Source organism: Lissotriton vulgaris, chromosome 5 (genome assembly GCF_964263255.1).
Source record: "Lissotriton vulgaris chromosome 5, aLisVul1.2, whole genome shotgun sequence".
Classification (NCBI taxonomy): Eukaryota; Metazoa; Chordata; class Amphibia; order Caudata; family Salamandridae; genus Lissotriton; species Lissotriton vulgaris.
Genome location: NC_141693.1, coordinates 601,789,309 through 601,810,269, shown reverse-complemented (window position 1 = coordinate 601,810,269; position 20,961 = coordinate 601,789,309). Strand labels below are relative to the sequence as shown.

Below are 20,961 nucleotides of genomic sequence, written 5' to 3'. Positions count from 1 at the left end.
CTTGCTAAAGCGTGCCCCATCTTGTATGTGCTCAGTCACACACACATCTATCATTCATGTAGTAAATCTGCTTTGAGGCTTCTATCCAGGGAAGGATTGCTGCTGAATACAATAGTCTGCGCGAGGGTTCAAGGCAGGCAAGACGGTTGATTTAACACTTGGCATATTGTGTTGTCAAAGAGACCACAATGATTGTAATGATGCCCTATTGTAATATGGCTTTGTAGTATTGGAGGATAATTGCTGACCTCTTGGAGAAACCAGAATTCACTGCACTGTTTCTTTGGTGTGCGAGGCAAGAAACCAGAATTGTATATTTAAGGGACCACTTGAATAGCCCGAGATATGCCTCTCTGCCCCTTTTTACACAGAGCTATAAGAGTCAGCACTTGTGCAAGCTCAGAGCTGTCGCTTTCTCATACAGAACGCGAGAGTGAACGAAAGAAGGAGATTGCATGAACGGCTAGCACAACAGTAAATCATGATGGCAACCCAAGGCTACATGAACATATGAAAATGCAATGTGTTTGGCTCTATTTGTGTTTGCTTTTCTTTAGATACCTAGAAGGGAGAGTAAAGATGCCGCACTGAAGGTTCTTCTGCAGAAGAGTCTTGATCCGATTAGGTATTTTGCACAGCAGGCCAACTGCACACAGCACATTTAAAAGGATGTTGGTAACTAAGAAACGCCCTGCACCACCAACATTTTGCTTAAAAAAGTGCAAGGACGCCAGTAACTAGGACCACATCATGGCCCTTTTTTTTTTTACTGTCACACTCTTTATCAGCTCACTACCTCTAACCGCCCTATCATTCACCTCCTCAACCCGACTGACAACAACAAAGAGATCGCCCATAGGCAATACCAATTTATTGGCTTTGCCAGTGATTGTTACAAACTGGTCTTATAATTGCCCCTTTTAACTATCGAAGAATAGGCCGGACACTAAGAATCTTTGGTATATCAAATAATAGAAATTTCAGCACAAGCCTACGTTTGTTTTAATTATAACTGCTGATACGTTATCTGGACCACCAGCTTTTGTTAGCTTTAAAGCCTTTTGTAGTTTCTCTAATCCTCTTGAAGGTGTAATTTGATAATATCTCTTCTACTATAAACTTTCCTTACTAGGTGCCTCTTCACTTTCATCATCACCACATATTCTTCATGTAGGTACCTAGCTTATTCATATTCGCCCACCATTTTTCTTATTTTCCCAATGTCCTTTCCTATTCCATCCTGTACTAGTTTCCACCATTTTCCACCATTTTTTGTTTCAATTACTTCCGGAATGTTTTTCCATTTTCCATCATGTTCCACAATGATCTTTTTTCCTCCCATTCATTTTATTCCTATATTCTCTTTTGGCTCTTTGTAGGATGTTTTCTACCCCATGGTCGTATTTTTCCTAGGGTTTCCTATCCCATTTACTTATCTTTTATTTTAATCTGTCGCTTTACCTATCGAAACAAACATCTCATTGCTATGCCTATTTGTTCTCTCCTTTCGCATTATGCCTTTTACTTCAACATTTAATCACTTTACAACTTGCTTGTACCATTATGTCAATTTAAATAATCATCAAGTACCTTGTTCCTCAAGGCTACCTTTTGCTGCTGCTAGAATAGCCCCAAGAATCACCAAGACACCGCCGAGGAAATCATAGCCTCGTTGGAGCTCCGGTTGGGAGCCAGAGGATCACACTAGCAACCCCCTCCTCCCTGCTAGGGGCAAGAGTAACTTACCTTTGTGTCTGTTGAGAGGAAGCAACGGATCGCTAGAAAAAATTGGCAGTGCTGCTCAACATATTGAGACTGCATGGCCAGGTGCTGCAGAGTACACTGCAGTGGCCCAACTTAACAATAACAATCTGGACTCATGAGCGCCTAAGGACAGGCACTTGCTGCACCGCTAAACACTGCCATGTGCCGAAGTGGGTAGGACTGGCAATGAGCCTTCGAGCCCGGGGGACTTGCTGCTAACAGTGATGCAGCACCATAGACACCTTTTACTAATTCCTAAAGATTCAAAGGGAGAACTCTTGAGTACGGCTTAATAGTTTGAATTACCTGGATTCAGCCACCAGTGAATGGAGAATAACTCCGAACACATTACAAAAAGAAGGATGGAACAGGGATAACTACTAAAGCCCGACCGAAAGGGGGCCTGTGGTATTGCTTCTGAATGCCTAATACCTTTGCATGTGTAGAATTAGAAACAAATATTTATTTTCTCTATAAATGCAAGTCTTGGACTGGACACGGATTTATTGCTCATACTGTAGTTGGAAGCGATCTTGGACCGTGAGGTAAAACTCTACATCAGCAAGCATATAAAGAGGTTGCAGTCAAAAATTAAGTCCTGTTCCAAGTTGTGGGGCCGCTCAAAATCCCATTCAAGGAGCTGGTCTCATGTGAAGTCTCATTTCCGATCCAAGACTTTAGGTATGTACAAGTGTAAGATGAGAGGTTAGCAAAAGAAAACCAAGCAGGACTTGACCGAATCTCACCCCTCAAAATCAGACGAGAAGGCATGAAAGCATCAGTCGAAATATCATCCCCACAATAATTTTCTGATACATCCAAGTTCAGCTAGGCCCTAGCATACCCCAGATTCCTTCCAGTCATCACTCTTACAGCAAATTATGACCTTCAAGGAGGTCACGCTTCAGCTCCTTCGGACACTTCTGGCTCCGGCAGGGGTGCCTTTGGGCTCACGGAGTGGGGGAAGCTACAGTTGAACATCTGCCAGCAAGTCTTTCCTAGGTTGCGAGAAGCCTGTGGGGTTTGTTTCTGGGCCTGTTATGATGCCGGTTCACATTTCCGTCCCAGTTTCTACACCAGTCTCTTCCACTGGCGCTGGTCTGTGCACAACTTGGATGCCGGTCTTCACTCGAACTGTTGTCAGTCCGCTCCAGGTCAATGTCACACTATGAAATTACAAAAACACAACCACAGAGTTAGCAATCAGACTCTAAACCTCGGCCTCTGCCTCAACACCAATACTATCAGAGGGTAGAGGCTGTATTTGGATCGGACTGTGATGCAGTTCAAGGTAGGCAAATGTTCCTCATGGCTCCAATGATGAGGAGGTGGACAACGTGCTCCCCTTCACAGTTCTGAAGAGCTATAACTGGGTTTATAGCATGCCAGTGGGCTGGATCCACCTTGCTCATACATGCTCAAATTCGATTCGTAGGAGGCAGGATAGAAAACAATTGTCAATGTAGATCCATTACGTTAGACAGAGCAGTTTTCCAAATTATTCAATGGGGCTACACCTTGCCTTTCCTACCCACCTTGCTTTACCCCCAGGTCAGAGTGTCTATCCATGGAGCATTCCACCATCTTATTGAAAGCATTCAGCCTTCTGCTGTAAGAGTGCAATTGATCATGTGCCAACTCCAGAGAGAGAAGAGGGGTGTTATTTGAACCTGTGACCTTAGGCCTAAAGCTTATCTGTTCTCAGTGCACTGAATGCTGGGCTGCAGAGAGACAAACCTAATAGTTCATCATTTTTCAGATTCTGTCTGCTTTGTGCCCAGGACAATGCATGTTGTCCCTTCACTTGCAGGACACGCATTTTCGTATGCCCATCCTGCAATCCCACAGGAGTTCACTTCAGTCGACAGTGGAGTCACAACACTTCCAATTTGCCATGTTTCCCTTTGGCCTCACTGTACTCCCTTCGGGGTGCATGAAAGGGATGGCAGTGGTCGCTACCCACTTTGGAGGTGGGGGATACATTTGTTAATGTACCTCAAACACTGGTTCCTTAAGGTGAGCTTACCACAGTTAGTCATAGACCTCTTTCAGAAGACGGTCCAACTCCTGATATTGTTGGAATTTTCCCTCACCAGGCCCCCAAACAGAGCACTGCCTTTGGAGGCTGTCCTAGACACAGTGGTGTTAAAGGCCTTTCCATTGTTAGAAGTCTGGGATATTCAGAATGTGATTCTGATAGTTCAGGCTTAAACCTGGGTTTTTGTGAGGGCAGCTCAGGAGCTTCTTGGCCGACAAGCATCATGCATCATCCTTGTCCTCAGCGGCAGATGGAGTCGCTGCTGTGGAAACTCCAGTGTCAGTGGGTCTAGCATCAGGGCTGTCTCACTCCATCCAGATCTCTGAGGAGAGAGACTGCTCAGGATCTTCTCTGCTAGCAGACGAGCACCAACCTTACTTGTGGCATGCCACTCTTACCTGCCCAACCAGAATTCAAGGTTGTGAGAAATGTATCAATACTGGGTTGAGGGGGAATATTCCAGGGGGAAGTAACGATCAGAAGCCTCCGGTCTTCAGCAGAGAGCCAGCTCCACATCAACCTTTGGGACTTTCAGTGATCTATCAACATGGGGTGCCCCAACAAGTCAGCAGAGTGGGGTTCCGGATTCTGTGCTAAGAGGCACTTCATCTCTAGAAGTGTCTGGAGCATCATCTTTCTGGTTTCCAACCATCTCACTGGATCGCTGAATGCCACAGCTGACAAGCTTAGCCGATTGTGGCTGGTAGATCAGTATAGGCACATCAAACCCAAGGTGGAAAAGGGAGTCTTTGATTATTAAGGCATGTAGGTGGGGCAAGCACTAGTTACAGTTAGTCGCCATCAACAAGAACATGCAGTGTTAAAACTACTGCACACTGAAAGTTTTCTTCAGGAAAGTCAATGGGAGACACATTCTGGCAGCAATGGGACATGCAACTCCACTTTCTCTCCTGCCTCAAGTTTTGAGAAAAGTCAGGACAGACCGGCAGCCCCAAATCATCCCATGAGACCTGGACTTGGCCACGAGAGTATGGAACCTAGAGCTCCCGAGCATGAACATTTCCCCTCAAATCTGGCTACCGCTTCGGGAGAACCACCTGTCTCTGCAAAAGGGAAGTGTCCGCTACCCAAGTCTTGAATAACTACACCTTCATGTGTGGATGCTGAGTGTTGGAATGTAACTTCTTTTCCATCTGCCAGTCGCAGTAACCAATGTTACCCCTGCAGCCTGATGCCCTTCGATAAAGACAATCTATGCTTGGAAAAATGCATGGACTGTTGTGGCACATATTGATCATCTACAGACAGGTTTTCAGCTATATTATTATATTTTCTATAGTTGGCCCACCAAGACACAGCTATGAGTTATCGGTCAGCCCTTTCAGCCTTTTTTGGGATAGCTGAACAACCCTCTTTATTTAAAACACCAGTTGTAAGGTGTCTTTTCATAATCCAGTCACTTGTTTTTCTAAAGCAGTTTGTCTAGTGAAAATGGAATTTTAAATTAGGGTGGACAATTATTATGTGCACATAATAAAGACAAGAGGGCCATTCTGCTGGATCCTGCAAGCCCTCCTTATCCGAGTCCACTGTTCAGACGCTCTACATTTGGTGTTGCTCTTGTGGTATCTGTTCTAAAGGGGAGGAATCTGCTGTGCGGAATATCCTTCAGTAGAACAAATTACTTACCTTCAGTAACTTTCATTCTGATGAATGCTCTATCTAACCGCAGACTACTCACCGCCCTACCACCTTCCTGTTCTGTGGAACAGTCTCCATAATTTTAACAGGTCTCCAAATTCGACTTCGTCACACTGCCACCTGGAATCTGTGCTAAATGCTCCACACCTGAAAGCAGGGTAGAAACAATATTAAGTAAGTGACTTCAGCTCATGTGATTGCATTTATGTGAGGCTCTAATAGGCCCTTCTGGTGCGGCATAGAGTCGTCACAAAGTCACGCAGTGCCATCTAAAGATGAGGCATCAGTAGTTAAATACTGATTCCACCAGAAAGAGGAAGTAGCTTGTTCTTTAGTAATCGAGTAAACTAATTCTATTTCCCCTTTCTCTCAATGGCTTCTCTATGTGTAGTACATCAGCATTCAATGGACAATGTCCTGCCTATTGTTAAAAAAAAAGTTCACATTATATTGTCTCTCTAAAGGACTTCGCTCTCCTACCTGTAATGTCCTTTACTTCCCCCACAGGATACACTGAGACTCGTGATATTTGTACTCTCTTTATTTGCTTTACACAACAAGTAATGTGGAGCTAAGGGCGCCGAGCGTCTGCCAGCCTAGCGCTCCGGTCGCCAACTGCCGTTCTCCGTGTTCGCGCCTTCTGCTTTTCCCCTTGTGCGCATGCGCGACCTTGCCGCTCTAGCCTACGGCGTAACGCGTCATCGCGTGTACGCCCGTAGACTAGAGCGCATACCACATATCTCCCCCCTTTAACAAAAACAAAGTTATAACATTTCCCCCCTTAGGTGAGTGTCCTCCAGCCGTGAACAGTGTCTATGTGGGGCACCGGGGAGACGGCACCAAGCTAGTGTCCATCCATCACAAAGTCATTATAGCGAGAGGGCGCTACAACTGCCCTTCCGCTGCGGGTGTGTCTTACCGGCATGTTCTCTCTCGCCTCTGTCTCTTCTTGGGACACCCCAACTTCTCTCACTTCAGTTCTCAGCTCTGCATTCGCTTGCACTCCTCCACCGTCGGTCGGCCTGGTTCTTGGTGCAATCGTTTCTTTGTCTTCGCCTGCGCCTTCTCCTTGGTTGTCTATGTCGTGATCTGAATGGGGTGTGTCCTCCTGGTGGTCAATGTCTCTCCCGGCTCCTTCGGCTTTGGGCCATACTAGTATTTTATTTACTCTGGCCATGCGCTCCTGTGACCAGACCATGCCATCACTGAGGAGGGCCGCTCTGCCCCGCACTTCCTTAACTTGTAGCGGCCGGCTGAATTTGCTTTCGCCCTTCTTTTGTAGAGTAGGGAGTTTGATCCTAACCCACTCCCCTTCTTCCAGCGCTGTTTCTTTCGTGCTGCGTCGCTTGTCATAGTGCGCGGCATAGATCTTCTGGGCCTTCTCTAGATTGTGCTGCACCACCGCAGGGGACCACTTGCTGGTAATGGTCTTCTCCCTCCATGCTACGTTGTCCCTGGTGAAGGGATGCCGTCCTCTCAGCACTTGGAACGGACTATACCCCACCACAGAGGGTGTTATCCGATATGCCCATATCATGTTCATGACTTCCACCTCCCAGTCCTTTCCTTGCGATATAGCCGCCTGGATGGAGCCCATGAGCACCCTGTTAAACCTTTCGACCTGGCCGTTGCAAGATGGGTGATACACAGCAGTGTGCTTCCCTACAATGCCATTCCTCTTCATGTATCTCCCCCACTTGTCCGATACAAACTGCGGTCCATTATCGCTGAGGATGGTTTTGGGTATTCCCTCTCTGAGGAACACCGAGGTTAGAAACTTCAAAATCGTATCCGTGTCCATTGACTCTTGTATGTCCACTTCAGGCCACTTGGAATACTTATCTATGAGTACGCAGATGTACTTATTCACCCCTCGACTGTCCAGAACAGGCCCCAGAATGTCAATGGCCACATCCTCCCATGGGCCCTGCGGGGTGTTGAATTTTCCCAGTGCTGGTCGGAGTGGGCGGAGCACCTTGTCCGCTCCTTGGCATTGTCCGCACTCCCGCACTTGTCTCTCGATGTGGGCATCCATACCTGGCCACCAATACGTCTGTTTGACCAACGCCTTGGTTTTCACTATGCCCAGATGCCCTTCATGAAGCAACGTCAGCAGTCTGGGTATCATTGTCACTGGTGGAACCACTTTCTCTCCCCTGTACAAGAATATCCCCGAGTCACTTAGGGACAACTCTTCTCTTATCTCATAGAAACGTCGGACACCCTCCGTTAGCTTCTTCTTGTCCGGCCACCCCAACGTGAGATGTTTCCTTACTTCCTTCTTCTCTTCATCGAGCTCGTAAGCCGCCTGCCATTCCTGCGCACTGATCGATGTTTCGTGATCCTCCATACTGGCAACCATCTCTTCCGTGTCCGGGGCCTCTCCGGGCGCTTCTTCCATGGCTGATGCCCGGCTGAGGTAGTCAGCTACCTTGTTCTGCGTGCCTGGTAAATATTCTACATCATACGTATAATCGAGCAGCTTCAGAGTCATTTTCGCTATTCTCGGGGTGGCCGTGTCATGGCCGGATGACGTCAACACTTTGATGAGTGGCTTGTGGTCCGTTTGGAGTCTGAATCTCGTGCCCCACACGAACTGACGGAATTTGTGCAACGCCCATGTGACTGCCAGCATCTCCTTTTCAATCACGCTGTACCTTTGTTCTGTCGGAGATAGCGCCCGGGATGCGAAGCTGATGGTTTCTTTGGTTCCGTCCTCCCTTTCCTGCGCTAGTACTGCCCCCAAGCCCTTGTCGCTTGCATCGGTTGTCACAATAGTCTTGCCCATGGGGACGTACCCCTGCAATGGGATGGCATGGCTGATGCAGGCTTTAATGGACTCGAATTCGGACTGGGCCTCCCTGTCCCATTCGAATTTTGTATTGTGCCTGATTAGTTCTCTCATCCTATACGTTCTTGTGGCAAAATGTCGGACAAACTTGCTATAGTACTCGGCCATTCCGAGGAATGACCGCACCTCCTCTTTGGTTGTAGGGGCCTTGGCATCTTTTATCGCCTTCACGTTTTGCTCCTTCGGTGATATGCCGTGCGTACCTATCTCGTGCCCTAGGTAGGTCACTGAGCGAGCTCCAATCCTGCACTTGCTCCACTCCGCCGTCATTCCTTTGCTTTGCAGCACTCCTAGCACTTGATGTAGTTTCTTGTCATGCTCGCCTTTGTCAGAGCCCATCACCAGGATGTCGTCTTGGAAATATTGCACTCCCGCTATGTCTTTAAACAACCTGTGCATTAACTTCTGGAATACGGCCGCAGCGGACGCCAGGCCAAAGGGCATTCTCTTGAATTGGAAACACCCAAAGGGCGTTATGAACGCTGTGTACTTCCTGCTCGACGGGTGCAATTCTATTTGGTAGTATGCGGACGTGAGGTCTATGGTAGAAAAATAGTTGATGCCTTTGGTTTTTGCAAGCATTTCCTCTATCCTGGGGAGCGGGAACCTTTCCACGATGAGGTTTTTGTTGAGCTCCCTCAGGTCCACACAGAGTCTGACCTTCCCGTTGGGCTTTTTAACTACCACCAGGGGCGATAGCCATTCCGCGCTGTCCACTGGCTCAATGATATTTAGCTCTTCCAACTTCCGTAGTTCCTGACGCACTGCTTCACTCGTGGATATCGGTATATTTCGTACCTTGTGTACTACAGGTACAGCTCCTTCCTTAAGGACCATCTTGTGCACGAACTTGTCGAGTTTGCCTACCGTGCTCTCGAAAACCTTGGGGTACGCGGCCTTCCAGTCTTCCTCCCTCGAGAGGGGCCATTCGTCCGTCAGCAAGATCTGTTCTTTACCTCCGGGATTTAGTATGATGCCAAGATCACCTGCGTCTCTCCATCCGAGTACCGATGAGCCCTTCTCCGCTACGTACAGGGTGCACGTGGCCACCCGTCCTCTAAATTCGAACTCCAAGTCCCTGCATCCCACCAGTGGGATGGAATTCTCGGTGTACGAGATGGGTCGGATGTCCGGCGGCCACAGGTCGGGTCCTATGACTGGCACAAAGTCCTCTTCCCATATTGACTTTTGGACGATGGTCCAGGGGGACCCTGAATCTACGGCCACATGTACCTTGACGCCCCCGATGAGCATGTCGGTGCGGGGCTTGTCCCTTCGCTTCCCTGATACATCTAGGACTTGATCCTCTATGCACAGCACCAGGTCATCCTCCTCTGGGTCTTCTTCATCACTCCCGTTGGTCGCGGCTGCGTCGATGCACTTGACCGTGGATTTCGACCCTTTCTTCCGGCAGACCTTCTCAAAGTGACCGGTCAACCCACAGAACGAGCACCTGGCGCGGAACGCAGGGCAGCGCCTGTCCTGGGCCGTGTGCGCCGCACTGCCGCATCTGTAACACGCGAATTTCGTCCCCTGGTTGGGACGAGACATCTGCTTCCCAGACCCTCTTGTGTCCTTCCTCGGGTCTCCATAAGCTGTTTTGGGCTTGCTGGATTGTGGTGCCTCATCGATCTTGTTGACCATTTGTCTCGGCCCACTTTCCCTTTTCGCCGCGTCTGCTCCTCTCTTCAACATTTCCGCCTTCTTGACCATCGCCACTACTTCTTTCAGGGTCGTCTCGTTCATTGCCCATAGCTTGTCTTGGACCGCTCTGCTGGTGGTGTGCATTACAATTTGGTCCTTGATGTACTCATCCTGCAGGTTCCCATACCTACACGTGATCGCCAGCCGGCGAAGTGCTGCCACATAGTCGTCAATGGATTCTCCTGCCTCTTGTTTTCTCTGTTGGAAGTTATAGCGGTCTATCGAGACGCAAACTGCTGGGCGGTAATGGCTGTCCAGGTCGTCCAAAGCATTCACAAAGACATCTGTCTCCGCTGCACCTCTGTCTTTGGGCACCAGGTTCTTGAACACTCTTACCCCTTCTGGGCCTAAGTTGTGGAGCAACAGTCTCTTCTTCCTTTCGGGTTTGTATTCTCCTTCACTCTCATCTTCAAGGGCCTCAATGTAATTGAGGAAATATTCTTTCCAGTCTTCCCATTTTAGTTGGGGTTCACCTGGCCTGGTTAGAAACGGGACGGGCGCCATTAAGGCTGACGCCTGATTCGCCATTCTGGCTTCACCTCTAGGTCCTCCTTCCTGGGCCCTTTGGGTAGGCTCACCGGACGCTCCTGCGTTCCCTGCCGTGTCGCCTTGGCCCCTGGGGCTACCTGGGGTATTGTCCCTTGCAGTAGGCGCTGTCTGAGCTGCCTTCCCCCCTTCCTCTAGCTTGGGTGTCTCCCCCTTGGCTGCCAGGTTGCTGCCTGGGGGCTCCTGGGGTCTTGGGTGGCACTGACCTGCCTGGGGAGGCTGATGTTCTGTTCCTTGCTGTGCTGCTGCGCTGCTGCCACGCCCTTGCTCCTCCTTGTAGGGTCTGTGTTCTTGCTGGGGGGTTTAAACTGTTCTTTTTTTTTTTCGGTACACTGCACTTGATGGTGTCCAGGTCCCAGCCTCGTCGCCACTGTAATGTCCTTTACTTCCCCCACAGGATACACTGAGACTCGTGATATTTGTACTCTCTTTATTTGCTTTACACAACAAGTAATGTGGAGCTAAGGGCGCCGAGCGTCTGCCAGCCTAGCGCTCCGGTCGCCAACTGCCGTTCTCCGTGTTCGCGCCTTCCGCTTTTCCCCTTGTGCGCATGCGCGACCTTGCCGCTCTAGCCTACGGCGTAACGCGTCATCGCGTGTACGCCCGTAGACTAGAGCGCATACCACACTACCCAAGCCCTTTTTTTGAATCCCCTCTATTAAATGCTCCCACCTTGAGGGATGCACTGTTTTTTCCTTAAATTGGAATTTTAGAACAAAGGTCTTTAGCTCTTCCTTATCTTTAATCACTTCAGATTCCCAAAAACACTTAAGCCACCTTTCTGCTCTCTATACCCTCCTCCTAGGTTATTCTGATATACCAGTAAGTTTTCAGCCTTTGAATAATTGTACACTCTGAAGGTTTCACAATTAATTTCTCACTGAGCTTGGGGGGGCGTGGCCACGGAGGCGACCTCTGCTTGAAGCTCCCCCGACCGGGCGCCCGTTTCCAGCGCTAATTATGTAAATACTTGCTTTTGAGAGGACCACAACACACCATCCTGCATCTGATCCTGCTCCTCGTCGGCGTGTGAAATTTCAGCCTCCACTGCCAGAGAACACTGAAGATAGTGCGGAGGGGAGCGAGGGTTCAGTGCCCTCGCGGAAGGCCTCCCTAACTGCGACCGGCTGGTGAGTAGGTGTCGCGCTTGCTGCGCCCCTGTAGCTCCCAGTGCCTATTGTTGCGGCGGTCGGCGCGCTCTGCTCTGTACCCTTGCCCCGGCCCTCTCTTTGTCCGGCTCCGCGGCGGCACGGTTTGGGGTCCCGGGGACGCGGTTGCGGCCCTCGGGCCTGGGACGGCGCGGCGGGCCGGGACCTGGAGTTGCGGCCGTGACCGCTGGGGCTTGGGTGCGGTGCTGGGCGTTTTGTGCGCTGCGGGGGTGGCCTGGGGAGGCGTGGTCGCTGCGGGTACCGGCGCCCGCTGGCTTCAGGGCGGCCCCTCCCCAATATCTGCTCGGCCTCGTTATAGCCGGTGGCCTTGTATAATTAAGTGGGTTGCCACAATCTCCCGTGGCCTACAACCGGAGGATTAGACACCTTGCTGCGCAACGTATTTTAGCGCTGTGAGAGCCCCTCTCACGGTCCCTTGATCATCGCCTGCTCTTGTTTACCGGTGCCATTTTTCTGCCCTGGGCCTACTCCTACAACTCGCCCTGCGACTCTGCGCTGGATACAGCCCTACTCCATTGGGGACTCAGGGGCCTGAGTGCCTGCTATCACCCCGCACGAAAGGGGCTCGGGACCCCCTTGCTGTTACTGCATGAGAGCAGACTTCCTCCGCCGACACTGGAAACAACCTTCCAGCAGCAGTGCCTGACCTGACCGCCGGTTACATAGCTCCAAGCCGCCTCTCCCAGTGCCTCCATCCCCTCTCGGGCTTCTTGCCTGCCTACCAATAACTGCACAGCCTCTGTTCACCATTCACCCACCTGCTGCCATCATGGGGAAAAGGGACCCCAATCAGCGTAAACTTAGCTTTGATAAGACATCCAATCTTTCCACGGACCCCCCCCAGGGCTCCTCCTCGGGCGCAGCGAAGGGCTCGGACCGCGACGACACCACCTCCTTGGTCACGGCCATGATGACGGAAATGAGGGCGAGCTTTAAGTCATTGGATGGCTTTTTTTTTACAGTCTGGAGCAGAAAATGGCGGACATAGGCTCCCAGATACAGGCCCAAGACCGTCGGTTAGACGTGGTCGAGTCCAGGGTCTCCGACACTGAAGATAATGCTTCCAAAGGGCTGAAGAGGCTTGAAAAGATCCTCAAGGAGGTGGCGGTGAAGAACGAAGACCTCGAAGTACGTAGTCAACGAAACAACATACGTATTCTTGGCATTGCAGAGACGACATCGACGGGACGCATGGACGAATTCGTTGAAAAGCTGCTGGTCGACCTGTTTGCTAGGGAGATATTCACTGAGGGGTTTGTAGTGGAGCGTGCCCACAGGTCTCTGGGGCCTCGACCTCGCGCTGGTCTGCCTCCTCGCCCCTTCGGCGCCCGCCTCATGAACTTCAGAGATCGGGATTCTACCCTTAGGGCGGCACGTGAGAAGGGAGTGTTGACATGGCAGGGCAACACTTTATCTTTCTTTCCAGACTTCACCTTTATAGTCCAGGAGGCGCGAAGGAAGTATAATGGTGTCAAGGCAACGCTTCGGAACTTGGGCCTCAAGTATAGTATGCTCTATCCAGCACGCCTTAAGATTGACGTCAATGGTAGATTCTGCATCTTTGAATCACCTACCGAGGCTCAGGAATTCTGCCAACAGAACAAGCGGCAAGGTTCTGGTGCGGCTTCTGATTCTGCTTCTGGCTCGCTTTCCCCGGCTCATGTTGACTCGCAGGGCAGCGTTGAACTCTTTACGGAGCCTGGGTCTGGCTGAACTTACACCAATGAATATCCTTTCGTTTTTCTCTGACGATTGCTGGATTGTACACCTTTTTGATATTTGTACGTCTTGATTGACGGGTTAACCCGTTCGGCACAGCGTTGCTCCCCCCCATGGCGAATGCCACTATAGGTCTGCTCATTGGGTTTATTCTGATAATGCAGTATGTTTTCTATGCCAATTCCACACTGATCTTTTTTGCCTATACATGGTTGAAATCATTTGGGGTATGCCTCTACGGGGTTGATGTGAGGCTGGGTGGGGGGTGGTGGGTGTTGTTTTTTTTGATTAATGTTTATTCTCATGGTTACGGATCACGTTATGCACTTGAGTTACACATAATTGGCATGCATTTTAAAACAGAAGAGTCGTGGTTCCCCAGATGGCTAGATTAGGTCACCAGACAGGCCCGTCCAGGCTGTCTGATGTCCTGGAACGTTAGAGGGCTTAACGATACTCAGAAACGCAGACAGGTTTTTAATTATATTTCTACGCACGGGGTGGATGTTGCCTTCCTACAGGAAACGCATTTGCGCCCCTCGGATTCACTGTCACTCGCCAGGAACTGGGGCCCGCATCGGTATTTCTCGCATTACAGTAGATACTCCAGAGGGGTTGCCATTATTATACACAAGAGAGTCCCATTTGCGTTATCCTCCTCTATAGTGGATGGTGAGGGCCGATTCCTGATTGTTTCGGGCTCCCTTTTAGGACATAGGGTCACTCTGATGGGAATCTATGGTCCCAACGTTGACACTCTCTCCTTTTTCCATGACCTCCAATTGAAGCTTCTGACGATAGACCCTGGCCTGTTGATTGTTGGCGGTGACTTCAACCTTTTAATGAATCCCCCTAGAGACAGTACCTCCTCTTCCCCTGATATGAAAACTCGATCACGTCCCATTCTTCTCGATCTATGCAATCAATTTTCCCTTATAGATATTGAGGCACGGTTACACACACATACTCCGGAATACACACACCACTCCGGATTCCACAACACATGGACTAGACTGGACTACTGGCTCATTTCACCTGGGGTTGCGGGGTGGGTTGAGAACCTCTTACCCTTCCACGCACGCTCTCAGATCATTCTCCTGTGATATTGCAGCTGGGGATTCCCAGATTAGGCAGATATGAGAGGCAATGGCGGTTCCCAGGGAGAGCTTTTGCTGATCCGGTGTTCACGGAGTCGATCAGGCAGGCCATAGAGGACTATTTAGAACTAAACACAGGATCTGTGGAAACCTGGGCGACCTTGTGGGAGGGGTTTAAAGCAACAATCCGCGGTGTTTGTATCGCCACACATGTGGGAGTTTTGAGGGACATTAGGTCCACCCTTTCCCGCATTGAAAAAGACATTACGGCCCTGGGCGACGAACTACTTCATAACCCTTCCACAGATAGGGAGGCACAGCGATTGGCGTTGTTGGTTGAATTTCGGGAAGAAGCTGATAGGGAACTAAAGTTTCTGTCCAGGCAATACACGGCGAGGCAATACGGGGAGGGAGATAGACCCGGTAAATTGTTGGCGCAGCTACTTAAGCCCCCGCACCAGTCACCCTATATCACGGCAATCGCAGGTCAGAATGGGAACTTACTCCACTCCACACCAGAGATATGCGACATATTTTTATCCTATTACAAGAACCTATACAAATCTACCTTGTCTGGAGGTTTGGAGGACCAGGGCACGTATCTGAATGAGATTGCTATGGAATTCCTTGAGAAACACATGCAGGAGTTCTTGGCACTACCTATCACCCCCGACAGTGTAATTGAGGCCACTGACGCACTGAGGGGCTCGTCGGCTCCTGGCCTAGATGGCTTCTCAGCCGACTTTTACAATGCTTATAGGGATGAGCTTGTCCCCCGTTTGGTTGAGTTTTATGCAAAGGCACATGAACGAGAGTATTTGCCCCCTACATTTAGAGAAGCAGTTATAATCCTTCTCCCCAAACCTGGTAAGGACGCCACCTTGTGCAGCTCATATAGGCCCCTGTCTTTACTGAATCTTGATTACAAGATCTTGGCCAAAGTCATCGCCATACGACTCTCTCTCCTTATGGAATCCATAATATCGCCGGCGCAGTCCGGGTTTGTCCCTCATCGCTCCACATCCCTGAATTTACAGACCCTGTTCTCGGTCTTACACCGCATTGACCACGCTACCCCGGCCGCCGCTGTTCTGCTAGATGCCGAGAAGGCATTTGATTTGCTAGAATGGACATTTTTTTTTATCCGTCATGAGGCGTATGGGTATGCCAGAATGCTTCTGGGCACAGTTACTCTATTGTACACCATTCCCACAGCTAGGCTTCGCCTGAACGGCACCATTACAGAACAATTCACCTTATCGCGCGGCACACGCCAGGGATGCCCATTGTCCCAGTTGCTTTTTATATTAGCAATGGACCCACTGGTACGACACTTCCAGGAAAAACACCTGTTCCGTGGACTCCAGTTTCGTACTGGCCCGCTCCTGATGTCATTGTACGCTGATGACACGATTCTCTATGTTACCCGATTTGGCAGGTGTTCTGGACTCCGCATAAATTGGCATAAGTCCCTAATCTTTCCTCTCACCCCTTGCCCCACCAAATGGGACTGCCCGTTCCCACTGGAATGTTGCAGTGACTCTGTCAAATGCCTAGGGATACATATACACCTTGATACTGTAGCCATTATCAGGATAAATTATGGCAGAGCATTGAACTTCCTAGAGTATCAGATCGACCACTGGATACGCCTCCCGATATCTATGGCTGGTAGGATCGCCATTATCAAAATGGTCGTGCTTCCCCGGTTTCTATACCTTTTTAATAACATACCGATCCCCCTTACTAAGATTTTTTTTCCCAGCTGCATTCCCTACTCTTGTGGTTGGTTTGGGGAGACAAGAATCCACGTGTATCCTGGCAGGTGCTCACACTCCCATGTGAAAGAGGTGGCCTAGGCGTTCCCGACTTTTATTTGTATTTCCTGGTCGCGCAATGTTCCTTTGCGTATTCCTGGTTCCACCCAGATGCCTGCATATTATATTTAAAACCTGAGGCCGACCTGGTACTCCCAAGTCCGCTATCCGCAGTTCTCCCCAAGGGGGTTCCCGGAGAGCCCCAGGACATACAGTCTCATCCACTTGTTGGGCATGGGACAAGATACGTAGACTTCTTGGCCTAAAAATATTGTATTCTCCCTCTCTTCCTCTTCCTAATGCACACTGGCTCCCTATAACTGGGGAAACTGTGGTCAAACAGACTTTATCCAAATTCAACATCTGCACCATTGGCGACCTCTTCCCTGATGGTCATGCATTTATTATAGCAGACGATCTCCGCTTTACTGATCGCTCCTTCATGGACTCCTTTGTGCTGACCAGACTGTTATCCATGATGTGTGCTGCGTTTCCCACATTCCCACTAGCCCCTGAAGAAGCTCCCCCCCTCTCGCTTGTCATCCAGCACCCTTCGGGAACACATTTAGTAGTTAGACTATACAGACTATGCAGCGCTGCTCTTCCTGCACTGGATGCCAGAGTTCGCGCGGCGTGAGAGGACGATCTGGGTAAACCCATAACAGACGACCAGTGGGCCCAATGTTGTAGAGCCACACGAGAAGTCTCGATAAATAGCAGACACAAACTCATTCACTTTAAATTCCTACGCCGGCTTTACCACACTCCTGCGTTAACCCACAGGATAGACCCTGACCGTCCACACCAATGCCCCAAATGCAGGGCTCCTCACGCCGATTTTGCCCACCTTGCTTGGACATGCCCCTTGCTATGAGAGTACTGGTCCCAGGTACATCTTACATTCAGTCAAATACTAGGGGTTCACCTGATTCCCACCCCCGAAATAGCGCTGCTGGGTTACGGTTCGAATTTCCCACGTCCTATCCGCAAACTTGTGGCATTGGGTTTTCTGCTAGCTAAGAGAGAGGTTGCTCTGCTTTGGTGCGCCAGACGATCCCCCAGCTTGAAATCCTGACTCTGGAGCATGGCTATTTGTAACATTAACTGTGTGGAGTATTCGATGATGGTCCCTGCCCCTTCACGCCCTTTGGACATCTGGGGGCCTTATCGCACCTACATTGACAAGTTCACTGCTGATCGCCAGTCCCAGTTGGGGAGCCAAGTGGTTCCAACTGGAGTGGGCTTAGGGACGCTGCCTATCTTACCCGACACGTGGATGCTGCCAATCCGCCGTTGGACCTGGGCGCGATCCCCTGACATTGGTTGCTCGCATTATTGAAATGAGCACACGAACACTTAAGTATCGGCACTGGTCCCCGGATCCCCGTATTCTGGCCTGTTTCATTGGCTTTTTGGTCCAGTCACTGATCCTTAGAGATACCTGTCTTTTCCTCGTAATTGAAGCGTTATTATGCCACCAAATCGTTTATCACCTTTCTTGGCCATGTTGTCTGTGATAAATAAGATATGCATGCCTTATTACTTTTCTGCTGTAATGATTATGTTTCATTGTATAACTCATATCGCAAATGTGATTCACTCTTTGTGTTGCTTTTTATTATTTGGAAAATGATCAATAAAGCTTAAAAAAAAAAAATTCTCACTGAGCTTGATATCCTCCTCAATTTACTACTGTCCCAGATTATTGTACAGGATGTAGACCTAACCAATGGATTTTAGATATCAGAAATTAAAGGACTTAAGATCTTTTCGTTTACCACATTTATTTGCAAATTCTGTTTATTGAATATTTAACAGCCAACAAAAATCAAACAAACTGAGGACCCATGTCCCTATGAGAACAACAACAGATTAAGGCCATTATCCACATTACATGGCACAACATTGTGACGAGAGTATACATGGCAGAATGAATCCCATCCAATACATCGCCAGATCAGTTTCTTAGGAATATGCTAGGGTAGGGAGGGACAGGATGTAGAATCACCCTTACCAAAAATTATCTTGACAAGATTGACATCCCAGAGATGGACTAAAAAAAGATAGAGAGGACGCTCACAATATATCAAGCGATATATGGTATGTTATTGCTGACAGGTAGATGGAATCTTTAGCGTCTAGCTAAGTGGGACATTTCGATATATACTTTCTGTCCTCTATTTGTGGGGCTCTTTAATCTACGGAGGCAGCAGGGAACAGTCATCAGTTTTATGCAAACAAAATGTGGGGAGAGAACCTCTCTCAAGAAAGAGGGGAGAAAAGAGAGGATGCCCTGGGGGAAGGGGGTCTAATCTTCATGAGGAGAGCGTGGGAATCATCGGGAGGTAAGAGACTAGGCCTCCTGACTTAAGTGGACAGTTCTGGGGACTCCCGTTTCAGTTCCCTGGAGTATGTTTCAAGCGAGTCATCAAACAGTTGCAGGGCACGTAGTCAGGGTGGAGTGGGGGGAGAACCAGCCGTGAGTGTCTGGTCATAGTAAAATCGTGTATGAGTGGCTGCTAGGTGCGGGCAAATCTAGTGCCTGTGTGATTGATGTGAGCAGTAAGTAATTCAAGGGCTAAAACATTCCAAGTGGCTATGGGGCGGGGGCGGTTTCTTCCAGTATAAGGCTTTGGACTGCCTAGCAGCTCCTAACAAATGTAGATGTTTCCCACATTTAAGCAAAAATTAAATCCAGTCTATTAATTAGCCACTATATGTTCTTGCTTTTTTCCTTTTACAATAGACCTCAAGAATATGCCACACTGTCCTGCCTCAAAACAACATAACGTAAGGCTACACATAAAGAGAAAAAGAAGAACTTGTTCTACAGAAAAATGGGCCTTGTAGGGAAATTTAAGAAATGTGAGTACATATTTAAGAGTTTTCTTATATAATGAACATTGTTCAAATTTACGAGTCCCAACCACATTATGTAAATTATATTGGGATAAAAAGGGCATAATTTAGAGTTACTTGAAAATGGATATTGACATCAGTCAGTCAAAAATCTTTATTTGCTACATTTCTGTAGCACTAAAGTGCATGAAATACAACATAAATAATAGAACTAATCACAGAAAACATCATTTGAATACAACCCGTCAGCATACACATAAATGAGGAACAAACAGGATACCAGTAAACTATTATAAAACAGCCCTCAAAGACACCATCATATCATAAAATCAAGGACCTATGATAAAATACCTCAAACAAGTCACCCTTGTAGTATTGCACGTTTCCACATTTTTTAAATCTGCCATATAAAAGAGGACATTGCACAATATATCAAAGGGCAGTTTAATGCATAAACAGCAATGCAGGTCTGCACGGTCTAAATTTAAAAACTTTAAAAAGAGGCAAGAACAATTTTCTTCTGGGTATATCATAGAATGTGCAAAAGAATAAGATGTGCAAATTAGTTTGAGGTAAAAATGAAAACGGAATCTGGCTACACACCAGATAATTTAAACGTATCCACCTCTAATCTTTCTGACAAGGTCTTTCTCAGAACATTGCGTTTTAAAGTGCCCATGTCGACACTGAAATATGATTCTGGTAAAGCGAATAGATTAGGGAGGCCAATCTCCTCCCAGAGAGACTTAACCCTTTGGCTGCGGCGTAAATTCTGCGGCGCCGCTGGGGTGGGAGGGGGGTGGCGCGCGGCGCCACCATGTTTGTGACAGAACCACGCTGTCATGAGCCACGGGCGGGCTGTGCTTTTGACGGCGTGGTTCCGTCACGACTCCGCCCACTCACTAATTCGCCCGCACAGGCGTGGATTTAGTGCCGCATGGGCGGAGCGGCCGTGGCATGACTGAACAACGCCATCATGAGCACACGCCACCCGTGGCTCATGACGGCATGGTTCCGTCACAAGCATGGAAGGTGTTAATATAAGCGAACCATGGAATATCTAGGGCAGCATGTAATTTCAAACATTGAAGTCTCGAAAGTGGACCAGTCAGTAGAATGTCTGATAGAGTGAGGAAGGTCCAGTTGGAAAACTGATGGGGAAGTGATGGTTTCAGGAAGTCAAATGATCAGCAGTCAAGCGAAGAGAAGCATGCAAATGTCAGACAACCTTGTGTAGTCTAAACATGGGACACACACCTCTTTCGTACAGAAATAAGGTGGGTAGTGTGGTAGATTGGGAAACGGGTAGGGAAAGAATGCACTGGGGAAAGAAAGCAATAGAAATATAGAAATGTGCAAAGAAATAGCCTAGAGGAGTTCGGATTAATCATTAAAGAGATGCAAGGGAATGCTGAAGACAGAGAGGGTGTCCTTATTTGCACAGAAAAAGTTAATACAACAGATGAGCACCACCTGAATCTAGCAAAATCCACAACGAGGAAAGACATTTACTGTAAGGATAGGATTGAAAATGTTTACCTCTACTAATAACCGAGTAAGCTTTTCATCGCCACTGTACACTGTTCCAGATACCTTGCCATTTTTCCAGTGTTGATCATCTAAAATCAGAACAGGGCAATAAGTCATCTCAACACACTACATAAAGCGGAAAAACAAAGCTTTTGTAAAACTGCAACATATGTTCTGACAAATCTTTGTAAAGTAAGAGCATCAT

The 20,961-nt window shown here is 48.6% G+C and overlaps 1 protein-coding gene across 4 annotated transcripts in view; it reads right to left on the bottom strand.

Annotated features, from left to right (window-relative positions):
- SGPL1 (sphingosine-1-phosphate lyase 1) overlaps positions 1-20,961 on the bottom strand; it is a 490,430-nt gene that overhangs the window by 322,220 nt on the left and 147,249 nt on the right. For all 4 annotated transcript variants that reach the window (XR_015295917.1, XR_015295918.1, XR_015295919.1 and 1 more), the window contains exon 5: positions 20,766-20,845. Coding sequence is in view for 1 of the 4 variants with exons in the window: in XM_086922046.1 (XP_086778172.1) it covers positions 20,766-20,845 (80 nt within the window). In the remaining 3 variants the exon portion in view is untranslated. The remainder of the gene's footprint in view (positions 1-20,765; positions 20,846-20,961) is intronic.